Consider the following 24,947-nt stretch of genomic DNA (forward strand, 5'->3'; position numbering starts at 1 on the left):
TCTGTTGTTGCCTGAGTTGTTAATGTTAGCCATTCTGACAAGTGTGAGGTGGTATCTCATGGTGGTTTTGATTTGTATTTCCCTAATTGTGAGCGATGTTGAACGTCTTTGCATATGTCTGTTAGCCATCTGGATGTCTTCTTTGGAAAAATTTCTATTCATGTCTTTGCCCATTTTTTAACTGGGTTGTTTTTTGGGCATTGAGTTCGATAAGCTCTTTATAGATTTTGGATACTAACCCTTTATCAGATAGGTCGTTTGCAAATATCTTCTCCCAGTCTGTAGGCTGCCTTTTAGTTTTGTTAATGTTTACTTCATGGAGATAAAAAGCTCCTGTGCAGAAGCTTTTTATCTCTATGAAGTCCCAATAGTTCATTTTTGCTTTTGTTTCCCTTGCCTCAGGAGACATACCTAGTAAGAGGTTGCTATGGCCAATGTCAAAGAGATTATTGCCTATGTTCTCCTCTAGGATTTTGATAGTTTCCTGTCTCACATTTAGGTCTTTCATCCATTTTGAATTTACTCTTGTGTATGGTGTAAGAAAGTGGTCCAGTTTCATTCTTCTGCATGTTGCTGTCCAGTTTTCCCAACACCATTTGTTGAAGAGACTTTTTTTTTTTTTTTCCAATTGGATATTCTTTCCTGCTTTGTAAAAGATTAGTTGACTGTATGGTTGTGGGCCCATTTCTGGGCTTTCTATTCTGTCCCATTGATCTATGTATCTGTTTTTGTGCCAATACCATACTGTCTTGATAACTTGAAGTCAAGAATTCTGATGCCTCCAGCTTTGCGTTTCTTTTTTAAGATTGCTTTGGCTATTTAAGCTTTTGTATGGTTCCATACAAATTTTAGGATTGTTTGTTGTAGCTCTGTGAAAAATGCTGGTGGTATTTTTATAGAGATTACATTAAATGTGTGGATTGCTTTGGGTGGGATAGACATTTTAACAATATTTGTTCTTTCAGTATGCATGGTATGATCTCAGTCTTTTTGTACTTTTTTGAGGGCTGATTTGTGACCCAGTGTGTGATCTATTCTGGAGAATGTTCCATGTGCACTTGAAAGGAATGTGTACTCTGCTGTTTTAGGATGGAGTGTTCTGAATATACCTGTGAGGCCCATCTGGTCCTGTGTGTCATTCAAATACATTGTTTTCTTTTCTGCTTAGATGGTCTGTCCATTGATGTAAGTGGGGTGTTAAAGTCCCCTACTATTATTGTATTATTAATGAGTTTCTTTATGTTTATTATTAATTGTTTTTACATATTTGGGTGCTCTCAAGTTGGGGGCATATGTCTTCTTGTTGGACAGATCCCTTTATTATGATACGGTGCCGTTCTTCATGTCTTGTTACAGCCTTTGGTTTAAAATCTGGTTTGTCTGATATAAGTATTGCTATTCCAGCTTTCTTTTGACATCCATTAACATGATAAATGTTTTTCCATCCCCTCACTTTCAATCTGCAGGTGTCTTTAGGTCTAAAATGAGTCTCTTGTAGGTAGCATATACAGGGATTTTTTTTTTTTAAATCCATTATGATACCCTATGTCTTTTGATTGGAGCATTTTGTCCATTTACATTCAGAGTGATTATTGATAGATATGAATGTAGTGCCATTGTATTACTTGCTTTATCATTGTTTCTGGAGATTTTCTCTGTTTCTTTCTAGTCTCTGTTGCTTTTGGTCTTTCTTTCCCATTCAAAGAGTCCCCTTTAACATTTCCTGCAGGGCTGGTTTAGTGGTCACAGACTCCTTTAGTTTTTGTTTGGGAAACTCTTTATCTCTCCTTCTATTCTGAATGACAGTCTTGCTTGATAGAGTATTCTTGGCTGCATATTCTTCCCATTCAGCATGCTGAATATATCATGCCACTCCCTTCTGGCCTGTCAAATATCTTTGGAGAGATCTGCTGCTAATCTTACTTGTCTTCCCTTGTATGATAGGGACTTCTTTTGTCTTGCTGATGGTTTTTCTTTCTCTCTATATTTTGAAAATTTAACTATGATATATCTTGGTGTTAGCCTGATTTTGATGGGAGTTCTCTGTACCTTCTGGATTTGGACATCTATTTTCTTCCCTAGATTAGGGAATATTTCAACTATTATTTCATCAAATAAACCTGCCTCTTTTCCTTTCTCTTCTGGGACTCCTATGATATGAATGTTATTACACTTTATGGAGCCACTGAATTCCCTAAGTCTACATTTGTGATCCAATATTTTCCTTTCCCTCTTGTGTTCAGTTTTATTATTTCCCATAATTTTACTGTCTATAGCACTTATTCATTCCTTTGCTTCTTCCATCCTTCTTGTGAGTATATACAGTTGGTTTTGCATCTTGGTTATAGCATTTTTTGATTTTGGCCTGACTAGTTTTTAGGTCTTTTGTCTCTGTGGTAAGGGACTTCCTGGTGTCTTCTATGCTTTTCCTGAGACCAGCTAGTATCCTCATGCTTATTTTTTTTAATTCTGGATCAAGCATATTACTTATATTTGTTTCGAGTAGATCCCTGGTTGTGACCTTTTCTTGCTCTTTCTTTTGGGATGAGTTCCTCCATCTTGGCCTTCTTCTTTGTGTTAGGAAAGCCTGTTATAATTCCTGCTCCTGAGAGTAGTGACTTTATAAATAAGAGGTCATATACTGTCCATGGCCTTGTGCTTCAGGGTGTGTCTCTGATGTGTGCTGCATGCACTCTGCTGCTATGTTTTGGCTGTTCCTTCCCTCAGGTGAGTCCATGTAGAGTTTCTCCTTGCCTGCAGTGGGGAGTTTTTGGACCTTTTCTGGAGTGTGGCAAGTTTTAACTTGGTGTGCTTTGGTCTGCTTGTTAAAAGAGACCTGATGCTATTTCCACTAGAGTTGAAACTTTGCAGCACTCTGTGGTCAGTAGACTTTGTGTGTTCGGTGGTTCTGTGCTGGTCTTCTGGGGAAGGGCCTGCTGCTCTGGTTCTTAGACAAGTGTGAGCCAAAAAGCAGCACCTGCAGAACATGGGGCAGGACTTGGTGTAAGCAATTTAGGCTGCCACTGTTGGCATTGTGCTGCTTACTGAAATTAGTTTACACTGAGGGGCAGGGGAGAGAAATGGTGCAATCCCTCTCCCTCATCCTGGAGAGGGAAGTTTGCACCTGCTGCTGTCTGGGAAGCCCTCCCAGAAGAGCAGACTATCTCTTCTCCTGTGTCCTGGGCATCCCTCAGATCCCTGCCTTCACCCTGACTGTGTCTGGGCTGTCTGCCCACCTGGAAGCTCAGCACACCTGTGTTCTATCCCAGGAAGGCTGGCTGAGTTTTAAAACTCCAAGCTTTAGGGACCTGGTATGGCAGAGATCCACAATGGTCCACTGGGGGAGGGTTTTACTGTGTTAGGACTGATGCAGGTTTGTCTCAGAAGGGCAGTTGCACCAAAGTGCAGAAGCACTGGTTTTGGAGTAATGTGCAACAAAGAGCCAGTGTTCAGGTTAGCTACTCTCAGCAGGTGTCTCTGCACCTATGCTGAGGAGCAGGGGATGGTAATGGTGACTGCCAGCTCTTTTGTCCCTGGAGAGGCAATGCCACCTTGCCCAGATGTGCTCCAAGAAGGGGGAACCATCTCTCTTGTGCATCCCAAGGGATCCTTAGATCATACCTTGTGCTCCCGAGCTTCTGCCCTCTTTCTCCACAGGAGCACTGTAATGCCCTCAGGGCTCCACGCCGAGCATCACATGGACCTCTAAAAGTCCAGTCTTTGAGCCCCATTGGTTGTAAAAATTCACAAAAAAACAGTCCCTTTCAGTTTCCTGGTCAATGGCTTTGGAGAAGTGTTTTCCCTCTCCCTCTCCCTCTTCCTCCTCCTCCCCCTCCCCCTGCCTCTGCCCCTTCCCTTCCCTCCCCCACCTCTCCATGGCCAAGGCCTTCTGCAGCACCTGTGATCCTTTTCTCCCCCAAATCACATCTCCGTACCTCCTGCTTTCTATGGTGTGGCTTCTTCTCTCCCTCTAGTTGTGCAATGTGTTCTGTCAGTCCCCAGATCAATTTTTGGTTGTTCAGAATGATTTGGTATTTATCCAGCTGTGTTCAGGGAAGAGGCAAGCCTAGCATCCTCTTACTACTCTGCTGTCTTAGCTCCTCTCTCCTCCCAATTATTTTTATTGTGGTAGAGTACACATAAAAACTGCCATCTTAACAATTTTTAATTGTACAGCTCAGTGATATTAAATTAGGCTAGGTGATATTAAAGGCTAGGCTCAGTGATATTAAATTAGTTAGGCTACTTCCATGATTTCGCTTTTGTGCATCATGCTGCCATGAACATGGGTATACAAATATTGTAGTTAATTGCTTTAATTAACACTGAATGTACAGGTCCAGTATGGCTCAACTATGAAGTAAAAGGGTCATCAGTGAATGATGTGCAATAAAGCCCTAGCCACACCTGGGTGGTGAGCCTAGCTTCTTTGTATTTTTTCATTTTATATATTTTCTAGAATGTATATTTATCTAGTTCTCAAAATATAAGTGGTGTGCCATCTAACAGCATTACCAATTGAAAAAAAGTGAGTCCCTTTGCCCCATTAAACCATTGTACATGGAGTTGTTGCTGTCAGTGTTGAAGTAAGGTGCTCCTAGATGATGCAGAAGTTTCAAAGCTTGAAGTTCAAGAATCAAAAAAGTAGGTCATCTGGTTGGTTGCTGATAACCCCCGACAGTGAAGTTCTAGGATAAACAATTACTTCACTGTTTTTACTACCTATGAAACTTGAGTTGAAGAGCAACACATCCCGCCACCACCAGCCTCATGAAAGCCTTCTTGAAACGTATCTCTTTCCCTCACTGCTTACATTTATTGAGCAGAAAAAACTGCAGGTGTAAACCCCACACAGTAACTTGAGGTCAGAGAGATGGAGACACCCCCATGGCCTGTCCCTGTCCCCACTGGCCCCCAGGTGGAGATTGCACTGGGACAGGTAAGGGGCCAGAAGACAGCAAACAGACAGTTTCTGTCTAGACACATACTTAATAATTCTTGAATAAAGGAACCTCTCAGCACCACATCTAGCAACTTTGAATGTAACTGGCTGCTGGCTGCAGTCCCGCTTGCTAAGCTGCCTGCAGAGATGGGATGGTGACTCATGATGTCTCCTGCCTCTTTCCTGAAATGTTGCAGCCATCGCTTATTTATTCTCCGTCTATGCCCACTGGGTCCTATTACGTGCATGTCCCTAATGGCTGGTGGGGATGAAAAGTGAATGAAATGGGGTTTGTGCCCTCCTGGAGCTCCCCACTCTGAGCCCTAACGCTGTGGTCTGTCTCTATTGCAGGAGCAAGGAGAGGGAAGACTGGAATGGGAATGGCAGACAAGGCTTCCCAGAGGAGGAGGGAAACAGGAGGAGGTAATGAGGGGTCTGCCTCAAGCGAGGAGTGGCGTGCAGTGGCTTTGGAAGAATGGCTGTGCGGGAGACCCACTGGGAAGCTCAGTGGTGGAGAATCGACTTCAGGATGTGGGGTCAGAGTCTGACAAGCTGAGAGATTCTTTCTGTAATTTTGGTAAGTAAATAAATTTGGTAACAGCAATATGGCAGTATATATGTATGCATGTATCTAGGACTTCAAACAGCCTTCCTCTTCCCCTTTCCTTCCCTCTTAGTCCTAAACTGTGGCAGGACTCAGCCCAGCTCCACATGGGTGGGGGAAGCAGGGGCTGCATGCTTGGAGCAGGGCAAGAAAGGAACGCATGAAGGGGGCGGGCAGGACGTGAGAACGGTCATTGTCAGTGCAGGCAGGGTGATGGGAGGTCAGTACCTGGAAAGCCCAAGCTGGGTAAGAGGGCATGGAGGGGCGTGAAGCCCACATCAGCAGAGGGTGGCAATGTGTGGGAACGGGGATGGTGACAGTGGCTTGGCATGGGCTGTCAAGCCTGTGTGTAGAGGGGGCCCGGAAGCTCTCTTTGCTCATGTGTACCCTTGTGTGTTATTACTGCACACACATGCAGTAACCCCCAGTTCTGTCCTGGGAGGCCTGATAGTGGCACCCCAGGGCAGTAAGCACACCTACAGCCCAGATCTTAGCTTTTAAACACCATTCTCCACAGAAGAAATCAGAATGCCTTGGGGGCTGGGGGTGGGGAGAGGTTGGCTTCAGGTCTGAGGCAGGAAAAATAGGAGATGAAATGAAACATCTAGTTGAACCAGAAAGCAAGAATATGCTTCAAGAATAATGAGGAAATGTAAAAAAGACACAGAAGCCAGTTTGAAGAGACTCCCACAGGCCAAATCTGAGGCATTCTGACACCAAAATAATGACAGTAAAGACTTACAATGAATTGAATAAAATAGGCGTCCGTACTAATATAAACAAACAGATTACTTGGAAATTTGTTGGGGAATGCAGTGTTCCATAGTCTCAAAGTACCTCCTTACAAAATACTTAATAATTACAAAGGACGAAAGAAAGCTTCACAGTGGGGAAACCCTGAAGATGTCCCTGGGGTGAAGTGGTCAGAGGGAATGGACATCATCTGTGGTGGACAGACAAGTGGGGTGCTGCCTGCTGGAATGTTCCGTGAGCACAGCATTGCTTCTGTGATCACTCCTGCCAAAGGGCCGTTGCCTGAAACTAGCTGTGAGGTTTTTTCAGACAAAACCAAATTACAAAATAACTGGCTTGTAGCCTGCAGAGGTGTCAAGGTCATGAAAATCAAGGAAGGAATGAGAACCGTTTCACAGTGAGGGAGAGTGCAGACAACTGACTGGATTCTGAACTTGCGCTTTTAAAAAATTTTTTAGCGTTTATTTATTTTTGAGGTGGGGAGGGGCAGAGAGAGAGGGAGACACAGAATCCGAAGCAGGCTCCAGGCTCCGAGCTGTCAGCACAGAGACCCACGTGGGGCTCAAACTCATGAGCCGCAAGATCATGACCTGAGCTGAAATCGGGCGCTTGACCAACTGAACCACCCAGGTGCCCCTGAAGTGGTGCTTTTATTGTAAGGGGCGTTATCAAGGCAATTGACAAAGCAGGAGTGGGGTCAAGGGTTAGATGATAGTGTATCAACATACAGATTTTTTTTTTTTTGGTTCTCATAGGAGATTTTATTAATTAATGGAAAAATCCAGGGAGCCAGGGTATCTGTATTCTCATTTACTTTCTATTTATTTATTTTTAAAATTGAGGGCATAATGGACATGTAACATTAGTTTCAGGTGCACAACATTATGATTCAATATTTGCATATATTGTGAAATGGTCACAAAAATAAATCTAGTTAACATCTCTCACCCCACATAGTCACAATTTTTTCTTCTTGTGATAAGAATTTTTAAGATCTACTCTCTTAGCAACTTTCAAATATACAAATATGGTATTATTAACTATAGTCCTCTTGGTATATATCACCATGACAATTATTTTATAACTGGGATTTTTTAAGAACAAATTATAATTCTTTTATAACTGGAACTTTTTGCCTTTGAACCCCCTTTACCCATTTTTCCCGTTCTTCACCCCTGCAGCCACCAGTCTGTTCTCTGTATCAAAGAGCTTGGTTTTTATTGTTGTTTTTAATTCCACATATAAGTGAGATCATACAGTATTTGTCTTTCCCTGACTTATTTCACTTAATATAATGCCTTCAAGATCCATCCATGTTGTTTCAAATGGCTGAATGATATTACATTGTGTGTATATACCATGTATTCTTTTCTTTTTTTAATCTCATCTCTCTCTTAACACACAGTTAACATCTCTTTCTCTTAACATAGTGGTATATTAGTTTCAGATGTACAATCTAGTGATCCAACAATTCCATATATCAGTGCTCATGACAGTAAGTGTTCTCTTAATCCCCTTCACCCATTTCACCCACCCTCTTCCCCTCTGGTAACCATCAGTTTGTTCTCTATATTAAAGAGAGATATATACTATTCTCTCTATGGTCTGTTTTTTGGTTTGTCTCTTTTCTGTTTGGTTTCTTAAATTCCACATATGTGAAATCGTATGGTATTTGTCTTTCTCTGACTTACTTAGGTTTATACTGTCTACATCCATCCAAGTTGTTGCAAATGGCAAGATTAATTCTTTTTTATGGCTGAGTAATATTCCATTACACACATGCGCGCGCACACACACACACACACACACACGCACCATATCTTCTTCTATCAATGGACATTTGGGCTGCTTCTGTAATTTGGCTGTTGTAAATAATGCTGCAATCAACATAGGGGTGCAAATGCCTTTTCTAATTAGTGTTTTTGTTTTCTTTGGGTAAATACCCAGTAGTGGAATTACTAGGTTGTATGGTGATTCATTTTTAATATTTTGAGGAACCTCTATATTCCACAGTGGCTGGACCAGTTTGCATTCCTACCAACAGTGCATGAGGGTTCCAATTTTTCCACATCCTCGCCAACATTTGTTGTTTCTTGTCTTCTTGATTTTAGCCATTCTGACAGGTGTGGGGTAATATCTCACTGTGGTTTTGATTTGCATTTCCCTGATGATGAGTGACGTTGATCGTCTTTTTATGTGTCTGTTGTCCATCTGTATGTCTTCTTTGGAGAAATGTCTGTTCATGGCTGAATTTTTTTTTTTTTTTTTTTTTATTTTGAGAGAGAATGTGAGTGGGGGAGGGGCAGAGAAAGAGGCAGAATCTCAAGCAGGCTCCAAGCTGTCAGAACAGAGCCCATGCAGGGCTTGAACTCATGAAACTGTGAGATCATGACCTGAACCGAAATCAAGAGTTGGACGCTTAACCAACTGAGCCATCCAGGTACCCCCATATCTTCTTATTTTTAAATTGGATTATTTTTTGGGTGTTGAGTTTTATATAAGTTATATTTTGGATACTAACCCTTTATTGGATATGTCATTTGCAAGTGTCTTCTGTTCACTAGGCTTTTAGTTTTGTTGGTTGTTTCCTTTGCTGTGCAGAAGCTTTTTGTTTTTATGTAGTCCCAATAGTTTATTTTTGCTTTTCTTTCCCTTGCCTCAGGAGATCTATCTAGAAAAATGTTGCTATGGCCAATGTCAGAGAAATTACTGCCTGTGCTCTCTTCTCTCTCTCTCTCTCTCTCTGTCTCCCTCCCTCCCTCCTCTCTTTTTAAGGTTTCAGGTCTCACATTTAGGTCTTCAATTCATTTTGAGTTTATTTTTGTGTATGGTGCAAAAAAAGTGGTCCAGTTTCATTCTTTTGCATGTAGCCATCTAGTTTTCCCAATACTATTTGTTGAAGAGACTTTTTCCCATTGCATATTCTTCTTTGTTGAAGGTTAATTGACCATATAAATGTGGGTATATTTCTGGGCTTTCTATTCAGTTCTGTTGATCTATGTGTTTATCTTTGTGCCAGTACCATACTGTTCTAATTACTACAGCTTTGTAGTATATCTTGACATCTGGGATTGTGATACTTCTGGTTTTATTCTTCTTTTTCAAGATTGCTTTGGCTATTCAGGTTCTTTGTGGTTCCACACAAATTTTAGGATTATTTGCTCTAGTTCTGTGTAAAATGCTGTTAGTATTTTGATAGGGTATACCATATTTTCTTTATCCATTTATTCATCAATGGGCACTGAGATTGTTTCCATATCTTGGCTATTGAAAATAACGCTGCAATGAACATGGGAATGCATATATCTTTTTGAACTAGTGTTTTCATTTTCTTTGGATAAATACCCAGAAGTGGAATTACTGGGTCATATGGTAGTTATATTTTTAATTTTTTAAGGACCCTCCATACCGTTTCCGTAGTGGCTGCACCAATTTACATTCCTTCCAAAAGTGCATGAGGTTTCCCTTTTCCTCACATCCTCACCGACACTTGTTTATTTTCTTTTTGATAATAGTTATTCTAACAGGTGTGAACTGATATTTAATTATGGTTTTGATTTGCATTTTCCTGATGATGAGTGATGTTGAGCATCTTTTCATGTACCTCTTGGCCATCTCTGTGTCTTCTTTGGAAAAATGTCAGTGTAGATCCTCTGCCCAGTTTTAAGTAAGATTTTTTTTTTTATTTAAAATTTTTTTTAATATGGGGCACCTGAGTGGCTCAGTCGGTTGAGTGACCGACTTTGGCTCAGGTCGTGATCTCAAGGTTTGTGAGTTTGGGCCCTGCGTCGGGCTCTGTGCTGACAGCTCAGAGCCTGGAGCCTGCTTCAGATTCTGTGTCTCCTCTCTCTCTGCCCCTCCCCGACTCATGCTCTGTCTCTCTCTGTCTCAGAAATAAATAAATATTAAAAAAAATTAAAAAAAATTTTTAAATATAATCAGATTTTTTTTGCCATTGATCAAGCTGTGTATGTTATCTATCTCAGTTATTAATCCCTTGTCAGATATATGATTTACAAATATATTCTTCCATTCAGTAAGTTGCCTTTTGGTTTTGTTGATGATTTTTTTTGCCGTGCAGAAGCTTTTTAGTTTGATGTAGTCCCGCTTGTTTATTTTTGTTTTTGTTGCCTTTTCTTTTGGAGTCAGATCCAAAAACTCATAACCAAGACTGATGTCAGAGAGCTTATCATGTGGAGTTAATTTTTGTGTATGGTGTAAGATAGCAGTCTAGTTTCATCCTTTTGCATATGGCTGTACAGTTTTCATGGCTTATTTATTGAAGAGTATCTTTTCCCAGTATATATTCTTTCTCTTTTGTCATAAATAATTGACTGTATATGTGTGGATTTATTTCTGGGCTCTCTATTCTATTCTATTGGTCTATGTGTCTATTCTAATGCCAATACCATTAAGTTTTGTTTACTATAGCTTTGTAATCTAGTTTGAAATCAGGGAGCATGATACCTCCAGCTTTGTTCTTTCTCAAGATTGCTTTGGCTATTTGGGGTCTTTTATGGTCCCATAAATTTTAGGGTTCGTTGTTCTATTTCTGTGAAAAATGCCATTGGCATTTTGATAGAGATTTCAGTGAATCTGTAGATTGCTTTAGATAATATGGACATTTTAACAATATTAATTCTTCCGGTCAGTGAGCATGGAATACCTTTCCATTTATTTGTTCTTTAGTTTCTTTCATCAATGTCTTATAGTTTTCAATTCATAGATTTTTCACTTCCTTGGTTAAACATGGAGTTGTTTTATTAATTTTCCTTTTTGCTAGTGTGTTATTAGTGTATACAAACACAATAGATTTCTGCATATTGATTTTGTATCCTACAACTTTACTGAATTGATTTATTAGTTCTAACAGTTTCTTTCTGTGTGTGGAGTCTTTTAGGGTTTTCTATATATAATATAATGTCATCTGCAAATAGTGACAGCTTTACATTTGTTCTTTCCAATTTGCATACCTTTTATTTTTCTTGCCTTATCGTTATGGGTAGGACTTCTGATACTACATTGAATAAAAGTGGTGAGGGTGGGCATCCATCCTGTTCCTGATCTTAGAGGAAAAGCTTTTAGCTTTTCATTGTTGAGTATGATGCTAGTTGTGGGCTTGTCATGTATGGTTTTTAAAAAAATGTTGAGTCACATTCCCTTCTTATCTACTTTGTTAGGTTTTTAATCATAAATGGATGTTAAATTTTGTTGAGTGCATTTTCTGCATTAATATAATCATATAATTTTTATCCTTCATTTTGTTAATGTGATGTATCACATTGATTCGAAGATGTTGAACTCCCCTTGCATCCTTGGAATAAATCCCACTTGATCATGGTGTATGATCCTTTTAGTGTATTGTTGAATTCAGTTTGCTAATATTTTGCTGAGGATTTTTACATCTATCTTCATCAGTGATATTGGCCTGTAACTTTCTTCTGGTGTCCTTGTCTGGTTTTGGTATCAAGGTAATGGTGGCCTTGTGAAAAGAATTTGCAAGTTTGCTCTCCTCTGCTGTTTTTTGAAAGAGTTTCTTCAATGTTTGGTATAATTCACCAATGAAACCATCTGGTTCTGGAATTTTGTTTGTTGGGACATTTTTGATTACTAATTCAATCTCTTTACTAGTAACTGGACTATTTGGATTTTTCATTTCTTCTTGGTTAAGTCTTGGAAAATTGTATATTTCTAGGAACTTATTCATTTCTTCTAGGTTGTCCCATTTGTTTGCATATAATTTTTCATAGTCATCTCTTTGATCCTTTGTATTTCTGTGGTATCAGTTTTAACATCTCTTGTTATTTCTGATTTCATTTACTTGAGCCCTCTCTCTTTATCTTGGGGAGTCTAGCTAAAGGTTTGCCAATTTTGTTTACTTTTTCAAATATCCGGTTCTGTTTCATTGCTCTTTTCTATTGTCCTTTTAATATATTTCATTTACATCTGCACTGATCTTTATAATTTCCTTCATTCTACTAACTTCAGGCTTTGTTCTTTTTCTAGTTCCTTGAGGTATAAAGTTAGGTTGTTGAGATTTTCCTTTTTTTTTTTTTTTTTTTTTGAGGTAGGCATGTATTGCTATGAACTTTCCTCTTGGAACTGCTTTGCTGCATCCCATAAATTTTGGTATGTTGTATTTCCATTTTCATTTATCTCAAGTTGTTGATTTCTTCATTGACTGGTTTTTCAGTAGCATTTGTGAATTTTCTAGTTTCCTCTCATGATTGATTACTAGTTTTGTACCAGTGTGGTCAGAAAAGATGTTTGATATGATTTCAGTCTTCTCACATTTATTCAGACTTGTTTTGTGGCCTAACATGTGGTCTATCCTGGAGAATGTTTCCTGAGCACTTGAGAAGAATGTGTATTTTGCTGCCTTCAGATGGAATGCTTTGTATATATCTGGTCTAATGTTCCATATAAGACTGATGTTTCCTTATTGATTTTCTAACTGGATGATATATTCATTGATTAAAATTTGGTATTAGATATTTCTACTATTATTGTATTGCTGTCTATTTCTCCCTTTAAGTCTGTTAATGTTTGTGGTATATGTTTAGGAGCCTCTATGTTGGGTGCATAAGTATTTACAAACGTTATACCTTTTTATTGGCTTGACCCCTTTATCATTATGTAATGCTCGTCTTTGTCTCTTATTACGGTGTGCTTTAAAGTCTATTTTTTTCTGATCAAGGTATAGCTACCACAGCTTTCTTTTGGTTTTCATTTGCATTATTCCATCCTGTCATATTCAATCTCTGTGTGTCCTTATATCTAATGTGAATCTCTTGTAGGCAGCATATAGATGGGTCCTGGATTTTTTTTAACCATTAAAATGATTTTTTATCTGTTTATTGAAATATAACACAAATACAAAAAAGCACACAAACCACAAATGCACAGCGCAATGAATTTTTACAAAATGAATACGCCAAACACAAGAAAGAGAATGTGACCAGATCCCCAGAAGTCCTCATGCTGCCTCTCAGACAACCCCCTGCCCTGCTCCTCAGTGATAATTACTGTCAATTAGTACTTGATGACCTTTCCATAAATGAAATAATTCAGTATGTTTCTTTGTGTTTAGCTTTTTTGGTTCAACATTATGCTTGGACATTCATTTATGTTGCAGTACATAGCTGTGGTTTGTTTTTATTCCTGCAAATATTCAATCATAAGAATACGTATTATTTATTTGTCCATTATTTATTTGGGCATTTTGTGCTTTTGGTTTCAGACTATTAGCAATTACTGCTACAAACATTCTTGTACATGACTTGTGTTGCACTTGGGCCCATACTTCTGTCAAGTGAATTTTTTTTTTAAATTTAGACACTCTATGTCTTTTGATTGGAGAATTTAGTCCATTTACATTTAATGTAATATTTAATGTAATTATCTATAGGTGTGTATTTACTGCTATTTTGTTAATTGTTTCTTGGCTGTTTTGTTGTTCCTCTGTTTCCTCTTCTCTTTCTCTCTTACTTTGTGGTTTGATGACTTTTCTGTAGTGGAGTGTTTAGATTTCTTTCTCTTTATCTTTTTTTGTATCTACTACAGGTTTTTGCTTTGTGGTTATTATGAGGCTTACATATAACAATCTATATTTATAAGTTTATTTTAAGTTGAAAGTAATTTAAGTATGCACACATTCTAAAGCTGTACATTTTTACTCCCTACCACATTTTGAGGTCACATTTTACTTCTTTTTATCTTGTGTATTCCTTAGCTAATTATGTCATTATAGTTATTTTTTTAATGTTGACTTATTTTTGAGAGGTAGAGTGCAAGTGGAGGGGGTAGGGGGACAGAGGATCTGAAGCAGGTTCTGTGCTGATAGCAGAAAGCCCGACCCAGGGATTGAACTCAAGAACTGTGAGATCATGACTTGAACCAAAGTTGGAAGTAGATGCTTAACAGACTGAGCCACCCAGCCGCCCCTGTCGTTATAGTTATTTTTACTACTTTTGTCTTTTAACCTTCATACCAGGTATAAGTAATTAATTACCATTACTATATATTTACCTTTACCAATGAGATTTATGCTTTCATGTGTTTTGTTACTAATTAGCACCCTTTCTTTTCAGCTTAAAAACATCCCTTTAACATTTCATGTAAGTCTGGTTTAGTGGTAATGAACTCCTTTAGCTTTTGCTGTCTGGAAAACTCTCTCTTTCCCTCAATTCTGAATGATAACTCTGCTGGGTAGAGTAATCTTGATTGGAAGTTCTTGATTGGAAGCGTTTTGAATGTTTTGTGTTACTCCCTTTTGACCTACAGAGTTTCTGCTACAAAATCTGCTGAGTCTTGTGGGCATTCCCTTGTACCGAACAAGTTGTTTTACTTGTTGCTTTGAAGATTCTCTTTAACTTTTGACATTTTAAGTATAATGCATCTCAGTGGGTCTCTTTGGGTTCATCTTATTTGGAACTCTCTAGGCTCTCTTGGATCTGGATGTGCTTCTTTCCCCAGTTAGGAAAGCTTTCAGTCACTATTTCTTCAAATAATTTTCTGCCCCTTTCTCTCTCTCTTCTCCTTCTGGGAGTCCTATCATGTGGGTGTTAGTCCATTTGATGTTGTCCTATAACCCTTTAAGCTATCTTTACCTTTTTTTTTTTTTTTCATTCTTTTTTCTTTTTGCTGCTCTGATTGGGTGAGTTCCACTGCCCTGTACTTGAGTTCATCGATTCTTTCTTTGCTTCATTTAGTCTATTGTTGAACCCCTCTAATGTATTTTTTGTGTTTATTTATTTATTTTGAGAGAGAGAGGGAGAGAGAGAGAGGGAGAGAGAGAGAGAATGAGCATGAGTAGGGGAGAGGCATACAGAGAAGGAGAGAGAGAATCCCAAGCAAGCTTGGTGCTATTAGTGTGGAGCCTGATGCGGGCTTGATCTCATGAATTGTGAGATCATGACCTGAGCTGAAATCAAGAGTCAGATGCTTAACCAACTGAGCCACCCAAATACCCCACCTCTAATGTATTTTTAAGTTCAGTTATTGTATTCTTCATCCAGTGACTTCTGTTTGGTACTTATATTTTCTGTCTCTTTATTGAACTTCTCACTGTATTCATCCATGCTTCTCTCAAGTTTGGAGAGCATCTTTGTGACCATTACTTTGAATTCTTCATGAGGTAAACTACTTATCTCCATTTCACTGAGGTTATTTTCTGAGGTTTTATGTTGTTCTTTTGTTTGGAATATATTCCTCTGTTTCCTCATTTTGCTTGTTTCTCTCTTTGTGTTTCTATGGATTAGCTAAAACAGCCATCTTTTCCAGTTTTGAAGGAATCGTCTTGTGTAGATGAACCTTACTGCTTAAACTTACTGTAGCTCTTGGTTGTCTCTCAAACTTTTGTGATCGTCCAAGCAGCCCATTTTAATAGCTCCCAGTTGTTGAGTGTGCAAGGCCTGTTAGTGTCCCAGTGGGTGGAGTCTCAGTCAGCATGTAGATTCAGGCTGATTGGAAGCTATACACTCAGGTAGCAGATTTTAAAGTATGCAAATATATACAGTCCTGAGGGACCACGAGCATAAGCCCTTTTGGCCACAGAACAGGTGATCTGGAGGTCCCCAGGCCTGTGTTCCCTGAGAGCATCTCTGTAGCTTCTAGATGTGTGCCAACTCTGAAGCTTGCCCATGAGGCTGAAGTTCCAGGACAAGCAAATAGGCCTCTTTTACAGGGAGACTAGGGATGTGTTCCAGTCTGCGGTGCCATGGGGGTGGCAGCCTACCAAGAACTAGCTGCCTTTTATAGTCCCATGGGACCCAGGAACGCAAGCCTCCTGGCCACCAGAGTCATTCAAGGAGGTGTTCTGGGGTGGCAGCCACAAAGACTAGGACACCCGATGTGAGAACTAGGGCACCAGGCATGTGTAAGAGCTCCCCTCTGAGGGATGCTGGCAGCCTGGAGCATGGCAGAGGGATGAAGGTAAAACCACCTTCCAAGGGCTCTGGAAGGCTTTCCAGTCAAGCCTTAGATGTGTGTTTAATCAGAAGCCTGCTCCTCGGGCTGCAGCATCGGTGACAGCTTACAGCCCTCTTTCTCCAAAGAACTGAACTCCTGGCTCTGTTGTCTCTTGCTCTAGCCTGGGAGTGGTGGCTGTTTGAGAACTCTTTCTGCACTGGTTACAGGTCTAGGGGACCCATGAGCACAAAGCCCCACTACTTAGCACAAAGCCAGGTGATGTAGAGGTGGTCCCTGGCAGCAAGTGCAAAACTTGGGGTGCCAGAAAGGTGTAAGCTCATTCCCGGGAGACCCCAGTGAGGGAGAGAGGTAGAGGGGGAGCAAAAGGGTGGTGTCCCCTGGCCTGTGCTCTCTGAGAGCACCTCCATGGCCTCTAGGTGTGTGCCACGCTGGTCTGCCACTTTCTCAGAGATGGACGTATGTTTCAGGCTGCTGTCTGTGTGGCGACCTCAGGACAGTATTCTGCCAACAAGTGTCTCTCTGATTGTTACAGTCCCGTGGGACCCAAGAACACAAGCCCCCTGGCCTCCAGAACCAGAATTTTGAGGGGTGTTCCTTGGCTGCAGCTGCAAAAACCGGGGCACCAGATGCCTGTAAAAGCTTTCTGTGGGAGATACTGTTATTGTGGAGAGTGCAAGAGGGAGAGCATAAAAATGGTGCCCGCCAGGGCAGGGCCTCTGTCCTTGGGAAATATGCCAACAGGCCGGGCTCCTGGGGCCGATGCTTTAAGATTAGTCAATGGACCTCTGACATAAAGTCACTTTTCAAACAGCTGCTTCTGCACTGGCCCTGGGTGGGGAGTCTATGCAAGCCTTTTAAGAGGTATTTCTCAGGCTGCTACAGCCCTCTGGGTCTCCCGGTTACCTGCTCCATTGCTTTTCAAAGCCGGATGTTTTGAGGGCTTGTTCCTCAGGTGCAGGTCTTAAAAGTTGGGGTGTCTGATGTGGGGTAGAACCCTTTGCTGCTCCGGGAGAAGGTCTGGGTTTGTGAGTTCCCTCCCGATTGTGGGTTGCTGTGCCGGGGGTGGATTTACAGGGAAACCAAGTCTTAGCCTCTGCCACCCACCATGATGTGGCTCTTTTCTTGTTTCTGGATATGCAGCAGCTGCTCAGCTGGTTGTCAGAGGAGAGGAACCTGGTCCATATGTAGCTGTGGGTCTGGTGTGTCCATGGGAGGGCCGAGTCAGAATCTGGGTTTTGATGGCTGTACTGGGGCAGGAGATGTCCTTGTTTGTAGGACGTTGTCACTGACAGTCCTGGGGCATGCCTTTGGTAGCACACTCAGCTCTTTTTGCTGTACTTGTAACTTTTCTGTGAGATTCTTGGTGTTTTTTTTGAAACTCCGAGGGTATTCATACCCTTTGATACAGTGATTTCATTTCTAGCAATCTGTCCTAGGGAAGTAATCAGAAACCTAAGCTAAGATTTATGTATATAGCTCCCGTACTTTTTTGTAATATGAACTGTAAATAACCCGGTATCTATCAGGAAAATGGCCAATTTAGATAGATTTCCTATTTTGCAGCAAGTAAAAATACTGTTTTGGAACAATTTATTGCCGTAGGAAAATTCTTGTGCTATGTTACCTGAGAAAGATGCACATCGCTGGGCAGTATCTCAAGTATTTATCCAGCATCTCTTGAGTTATAGCTGATGACTGCCATGGAAGCACTGAAACATCAACACCGTTTGCTGGGATTCCTGTGGGTAGTTTTCTTCTTTATACACATGCTATTTTTCAGAATTTCCAGAATGAGCATATATAATTTTCATAATCAGAACAAAAAGTTTAAAAAAACCAGCACATAATCCCACGGTCTCTCGGGAAACTTTCAGAGGCTTCAAAGGAGTCAGGACACTCGGGGTCCTTTGAGCACGTGGCAGTCCCAGGGCGGGGTCCCAGGTTTATCTCTGTTACCCTCATTTGCTCCGTTTACCTTTTAATTTTTTTAAGTGAGAGAATTTATATATTTTTTTACTTCAGAATGGATTGCTTGCATTTTTCTGAAAAGCTCAAGAAGTCAGAAAGGAACCGTGTGCCACCTCATTCCCAGACAACTGGTTTTGGCTCATAGTATGTGTGCTTTTGTGTGTCCACGCCGGACATTCTGTTTCTGCGCTGACCCGTGTAGGTGTCCTCGCAGCTGTCTTTCCACAGCGGGTGTGTTTCTGTGACTCACACTTTCTGGAGCGCTTTGGGGATGGTTCTGCTCGGTCCACTTGAAGACAGGGGCACAAGAGGAGGCTCTGAGGGTAGAGACTTTGGTTCGGTATATGAAGATTGCTGGTGTGAACCTTCCGTAAGAGCTTCAGAGGTCTCGTGGCATTCCCGGGCTCCCGCCCGAACGCCTAAAGAGGTGCCGGGAAAGTCAGGTGCAGGGGGACTGTGTCTACGGCACTACGTCCGTGCCACTCGGGTGCAGTGCAGGAGCATGAACTTGGCCACATGCGACTGAGTGCCTGGACTTAGCACGAACGAGGGCATGTTTCCCACTTTCCTTGGAGGTGTTATGAGGGTCCGTGTAGGGCCACATGGTCAACTAGGGACTTGTGGCAGTGCACAGCATTATGAATAAAAATTAAGCATCTGTAGAGAGGAAAAAACAACCGCAGCTTGAAAGCAAAGGTCACCATCCTGGGATGACAGACATTTGCTCCCTCCGGCAGTGCTGGCTGCACAGTCCCTCCCTCCCCTGGCAGATTAGCTTGAGGTCAAGAGGGTTCAGGTCAAGAAATAATGTGTTCACTTTCAAAGCTCTCTGGGGAAGGGTTTGGAAGATGGCACTTGTTTCCTGGGCTAGAGAGACCAACGTTGAATCATTTTGTTTTGTATTAACATAATGAGTTTATTCCATTCCTTGGAAACCTGGTTCAGTAATGAAAAGTTCTCAATCCCCAAAAGTGCTCTTTTTATGAAGATAAAGGAGAAGAAAACAAGGTGAGGAAAGGAAAAAGAACTTGCATGTTGACGGGGGTGTCTTCAGGGATAAGGAGCACCCAGGAATCCAACATGAGAGGCAGGAAGAGCAGGCACACAGGTATGGCACCAGAGAGTGGTGGGGAATGGACGGTGACGCACAGGAAGTGGTTCTGCACGTCAGGAAGTATGTGTGCAGGTTACCTGGTGTTACATGAGGGTCTCAGCGCCAGCATGTACCAGAGGAAGATCCTGATGCTTGTTGGATGGGCCTTGGTCCTTAAGGTCATTTGCTTTGAGGCACATCCTATCACTCTCTGGGCAGTAATTTTTTGGGGTATTAGCCAGTGGTTCTCAAGGTGTGACTCCTGGACTGGCAGGTTCCACATTACCTGGGAACTTGTTAGAAATGAAAAATTCCAAGCCCTACCCACAGATCTCCTGAATTCAGGCCTCTGTGGCCGGGGTGGGGGGTGGGGGGTGGGCAGTCAACTCTGGCTGATTCTGACACACCACTGCAATCGATGCCTGAGATGTGGGAGAGCCTTCCAGCCTGCGTCAGATGGGAAGTCCTTAAGTTTACACCACGTACCTTATCTTCCTACAAGTTGGAAATCAGCTAAGCAGGTTCATATTTGCAATAGGAACAATACATATTAATTTTTTTTCAAGTTTTTATTTAAATTGCAGTTACGATAGAGTGTAATATTAGTTTCAGGTGTAGAATTTAGGGATTCATATTAAATATTTTTGTGTTTTGAGGAACTGGCTGCTAGTTCAGCCTTATTATGTACTTTTAAGTTGAACTTTCAGAGCACTGTGACTGATGTTTAGTGTTGCTGCGAAACCTCAGCACACGAATTCCTGTTATGAGTACGTTTTCTCCAGCAGAATAGCCTGGTACCACCCATCCTCGTGCCTATTTCTTTTCATGCGAGGACTACCAGGGATGTTCCCACCATATTTGGCTCATACTTGCATCAGCGCTTTCGTTCATTCATTCGTTTATATATTTTTAAAGGACAATCTCCATTTTACTTTTTTCCAGAGACAGTTTTTCTTCAGTCTTAAGGACTTAGCTCCTGACACAGGCTTTGGTGGGGGTCCTGGGGCGGCACCTGAGGGCCTGAATCAGGGTGGGGGAGTTCTGTCCTCGGTGCCTCAGGAGCTCCCAGGTCCCTTGCCATGAATGGCAAGCTCACAATGTAACGTAGTTTCACATGCGCTCGGAACCATGCAGGCGTCGAAGACTCACTTCCAAAATGTCCCTGGTGGCGGTGGCCTCTACTGTGTTCCAAGTAATGAACTTTTTTTTTTTAAATGTTTATTTATTTTGAGAGAGGGCATGCGCAGAGCCAGGGAGGGGCAGAGAGATGCGGGGGTGCGGGGAGAGAATCCCAAGCAGGCTCTGCACTGTCAGGGTGGAGCCCCATGTGGGGCTTGATCTCAAAGTGTGAGATCATGACCTGAACTGAAACCAAGAGTCGGGCGCCTAAGGACTGAGCCACCCAGGCGCCCCTGAGTAATTAACTTCTTAATGGCTTTGTCCCGGGCCTGCGACGGGCACAGCTGGAGCAGCGGATATGCTACGTGCAGCCGTGGCCCTTTCTGCCATGACTGTTACTCCTTTCCTTGGTCATCTTGGAGACGAGGGCCCGAGAGATGCATCAGAACTTCTAAAAACATTTGACGGAGACGTGAGAATAACTTATGGCCTTCTGTTGGAAGACTTACCTCAGATTTTAGCTAAACTGGATTTAAAAAAAATTTTTAATGTTTATTTTTGAGAGAACAAGCACGCATAAGCAGGGGAGGGGCAGAAGGAGACACTGAATCTGAAGCAGGCTCCAAGGCTCTGAGCTGTCAGCACAGAGCCCAACGTTGGGCTCAAACCCACGGGAGCTGCGAGATTGTGACCTGAGCCCAAGTCAGATGCTTAAGCGACTGAGCCACCCAGGCGCCCCTGGATTTTTTGACTATCAGCATTTTTCAACTTGCCATGACACCCACTCCCCATGTGTGATCACTTTGTATAATACTGCAAAATGCTACATAAGCTCTGATTCACTGGACAGTCTCATACCTGCTGAAAGGCTGACTCTTCTGAGCACCATATGCCCTGGGCTTGGTGTGGATGATCGGTCAGGCAGATGTGCACCAGCCGCACAGCCAGGCGTGTGCACCCGCCTCTCCACCTCCGTGACCAGCTTAGCCCCGTCTCTTCTGACTGTGGGGGTGACCGTCCAGAGTTTCCTCAACTATGAACTGGGACAGGGTTGCCACAGCTCCGTGTCATTGAAAGGGTTATGTTGATGAACGCTTGTAGAAAGCACATTTCTTCCGGGAATTCTCGGTGCCCGCTGCTGTCACCATGATATCTGTGATGGCTGAGTGCGTAGATCACGTTCCTATGCACTATGCTTAGCAATGTCAGAATGAAGGAGCATTAATGGCAATTTTGCAAACCTGGGTATATTTAAGAAACGCTGTATAGTAAGCATTTGGAAAATCTTTTTTTCAAAAGGACTTAAAAAGAAGTTTCTAGACCTAAAACACATCTGTCTCCCATCAACTACAACTTGGTTATCTGCAATGACCTACAACCTGCTTGAGCTTCAGCCCATTTTGTCATCTGTAAAAGGGATAATGTTACTCGCCTCATGGAACATGTATGAAGATTAATGGAACATGGAACATGTACAGATTCATGGAACATGTATGAAGATTAAGTGAAAAAATATGGCACAAGATATGCACTGGGTATATACTGGAGGTGCTCCATTCTGAGGTAAGCATCTCTCTGCTCAGCATTAACTGGTCGTTTCTCCAATATTTAGAACACAAGTGAAAAGTATCATTAATTGCAGAGAAAAAGTTTTTATTCTTTGATATATAAAACCAACAAAACTTTAATGTGTAATACAACATAGTTTTTTTTTTTTTGTTTGTTTAAGAAGAAAATGGCAGAAGTAAAGATCTGGGTACAAAAATACACTCAAGCAGCTGTTCCAAGAAATTCAGAACTCCTAATATTATAAACAACAGCATACAAATCTCGGAGTGGTAGGTTTTTTCTTCTTTCCCTAAAAAATTATTCACATTTGCTTAATTTAAAACATGTTAAGAAATATAACTTTCCTTCTTGGTGACAGACCAGTTACTCAACAAGATATTAAAAAACCAGCAATAACTCAGCAAAAGAACATTTCATTTGTGATAGTAACTAGCATTAGACTTTTGGTTCTATAATACTTATCGTAGTAAAAAAAACCCACTTCTGACTGCTTGGATGCCAGAAAAGATGCTCATACAGCTCACTGGAGCCCATAAATTTGGATGTATTTGGACTCTCACCCTCTACCTCAACGGGAGAGCATCTCTGGTCTTCCCTGTGCTTAGGAACACAACCAACAGTGATCCTGGCACACAAATAACAAAATCAAACATAGCTGCAGGAAACCACAACTGCTCAATAAAAGCTATTTCTGCCTAATAAATAGTTTCCAAAGGAAAAATTATTTGCTTTTACACTTAATGAAGAAAAATGAAGATGTTGAGATACTGTTTTCAATCTGTTAGCAGCCTGACATCCATGAAGTCAGGACAGTTCTGTGGCTGACCAGCAGGGGGTGCTGGACCACAGGAGAAGCAGCTGTATACTCTCCCAAGAAAGGCATCCTAAAAAAATATTTTTACTTGTATTTATATGAAAGCTTTATTTGGTCAAAGTTTAGTTCTCAGAGTATAAGTGTAACATTTTCTCCTCCACATTGGATTCAAACAAAATACACTTCATATAATATTGGATCAAACATGAATAAACCTATAAAATTACTAAATATATAAATATTGCTGGAAGATCAAAGGGAAGTGATAATGAATTTACTCTGTGTTAAAAATCAGTAAGTTCCACGTGACTTGTGAATTTAAAACAAAGATAACAGAAACTACACATCCAAATGGCTGTGAGCTTTCAGAGGCCTGCCAGGGGTGTGTGGTGGGCTTATCCATCATTTCCACTGAAAATATTTCAAAACTTGACCTCAGACTCAAACCCCAGGAAAAGACTAGTTTTTATCTCAGAGTTAATGGTGGCTTTTGGTCATGGAAGTATTGCCGAGACTTACCTTCCAACCCCGCAGGGCTAAGTTCGCCCCGCCCAGAGGCTGAGCCCCCGCAGGTGCCGTGATCCATGTGAGCTTTTCCCTGGGATGTGTGGGGGTCCGGCACCCGCTTGGCTGTCTGAAATTCAGTGTCACTGGTCATACCTGTTACAGGCTTGGGCGCATTGACTCTTCAAAGCCAGGCTCTGGCTGCCACCTTCCTCCCTCATTCCTGCCGGTGAGCGGAGTCTGCAGGGCAGCCGGGGCGCGCACTCACAACAGTGCTGACGTCACAGGTTGTTTTTGCACAGGTCACATTAAAGACACGAATCTATGTTTCAAAAGGAATTTTAAAGCTTCATTTATAAAAGTATTTTCAAAACGAAGTATTTTCTGCACCTGGTCAGGCCCTCTCTGCCACGTTATTTACGAAAGTGCTGGGACCTGCCCCCGGCTGAGCACTGACTGCACGCGTGTGCATTTTCTGTTCCGTGGAGAAGTCTATAAAAATAGTATCTGTATTTTCTATCCGTCAGCTGGAACACACGCGGGGTGTGGGCCAAGAGGGTGGGATAAATAAAAACAAGGGGCCCGAAGCGCACAGTGCCTGTCCCCACTCGCACCCGGGACCCGCGGTTACCAGCGCCTCCAGGGGGCGCGGCGGCCCTACAGCGTCACGGCCGGGCCGTGCTCCTCCACGGCGCCAGGGGGCAGCGGCAGGGCCAGGCTGTGGCGAGGGTCCGCGCGCAGGGAGCTGAGCAGCCTGTGCGCCGGGCCCGCGCCGTTGACCCGCGCCTGGCTGCCCGGGGGCGGCGGCCTGGGCGCGGGCCGCGGCTCCAGCACGCCCTCGAGCACCACGTCGGGCTCGTCGTCGCTGTCCGCGTCGTCGGGCTGCAGGTGCAGCAGCGCGGGCGCGGCGGGCAGGCTGTGGCGGCTGGCCGCGCTGTCCGAGGAGCGGCCCGAGCTGCCCGACGCGCGGCTGCCGCGCACCACGTTGTTCCTCTGGTTGGCCGGCTTGACCGTGACGATGAGGTTGTGGCTGTTGGCGATCATCATGTCCGTGACCTGGTCCAGCGTCTTCCCGGCCACCTCGATGCCGTTCACCTCCAGGACCTCGTCGTCCACGGCCAGCAGCCCGGTGCTCTCGGCCAGGCCGCCGGGCACCATGCGCGAGATGAAGATGCCCGGCACCTTCTCCAGGCCCTGCGGGGCCACGCGCACGCTCGTGCCGTCGCGGATGTAGAAGCCCAGCGGCTTCTGGCAGCCGTGCCTGTACAGCCTCACGCGGCGGTGCGTCTCGGGCAGGATGTCCACGTCGATGATGGAGGACACGGGGCGGAAGTCGTGCGGCAGGCCGATGTGCAGGTGTGCGCGCCGGCGGGGGCCGTCCTCGCGCAGTGCCAGCGCCTTCCTCCGGCGGGATAGAGAGCCACCGGCCCCGAAGCTGCAGTGCTCGGCCTCCTCTGAAACAGCAGAGGGGGTGGCGGTCAGGATGGGGGGAGGTACTGGTCAGGACAGGGGGCGGCACCGGGAGGGGGAGGCGGTCAGGACGGGGGTGGGGGAAGGGGGGCACCGGGAGGGGGAGGCGGTCAGGAGGGGGGCGAGGCATCGGAGGGGGAGGCACCGGAGAGCACGGCGACGCCTGAGGGCTGGGGCTGCC

The 24,947-nt window shown here is 43.0% G+C and overlaps 1 protein-coding gene and 1 long non-coding RNA gene across 2 annotated transcripts in view; one reads left to right on the forward strand and one right to left on the reverse strand.

Annotated features, from left to right (window-relative positions):
• Window positions 1-4,590: 4,590 nt before the first annotated feature.
• Window positions 4,591-24,947, forward strand: part of LOC128777102 (uncharacterized) — a 41,294-nt gene continuing 20,937 nt past the window's right edge. Inside the window, exon 1 of the long non-coding RNA XR_008422327.1 lies at window positions 4,591-5,365. This is a non-coding gene — a long non-coding RNA (uncharacterized LOC128777102). The remainder of the gene's footprint in view (window positions 5,366-24,947) is intronic.
• The window catches only part of PARD6G (par-6 family cell polarity regulator gamma), a 90,077-nt gene continuing 88,749 nt past the window's right edge, over window positions 23,620-24,947 (reverse strand). Inside the window, exon 3 of the mRNA XM_019423574.2 lies at window positions 23,620-24,750. Within this exon, the coding sequence (XP_019279119.1) occupies window positions 23,954-24,750 (797 nt within the window). The 3' untranslated portion in view covers window positions 23,620-23,953. The remainder of the gene's footprint in view (window positions 24,751-24,947) is intronic.

Source organism: Panthera pardus, unplaced genomic scaffold, assembly GCF_024362965.1.
Source record: "Panthera pardus isolate Hobbes unplaced genomic scaffold, ASM2436296v1 HiC_scaffold_15, whole genome shotgun sequence".
Classification (NCBI taxonomy): domain Eukaryota; kingdom Metazoa; phylum Chordata; class Mammalia; order Carnivora; family Felidae; genus Panthera; species Panthera pardus.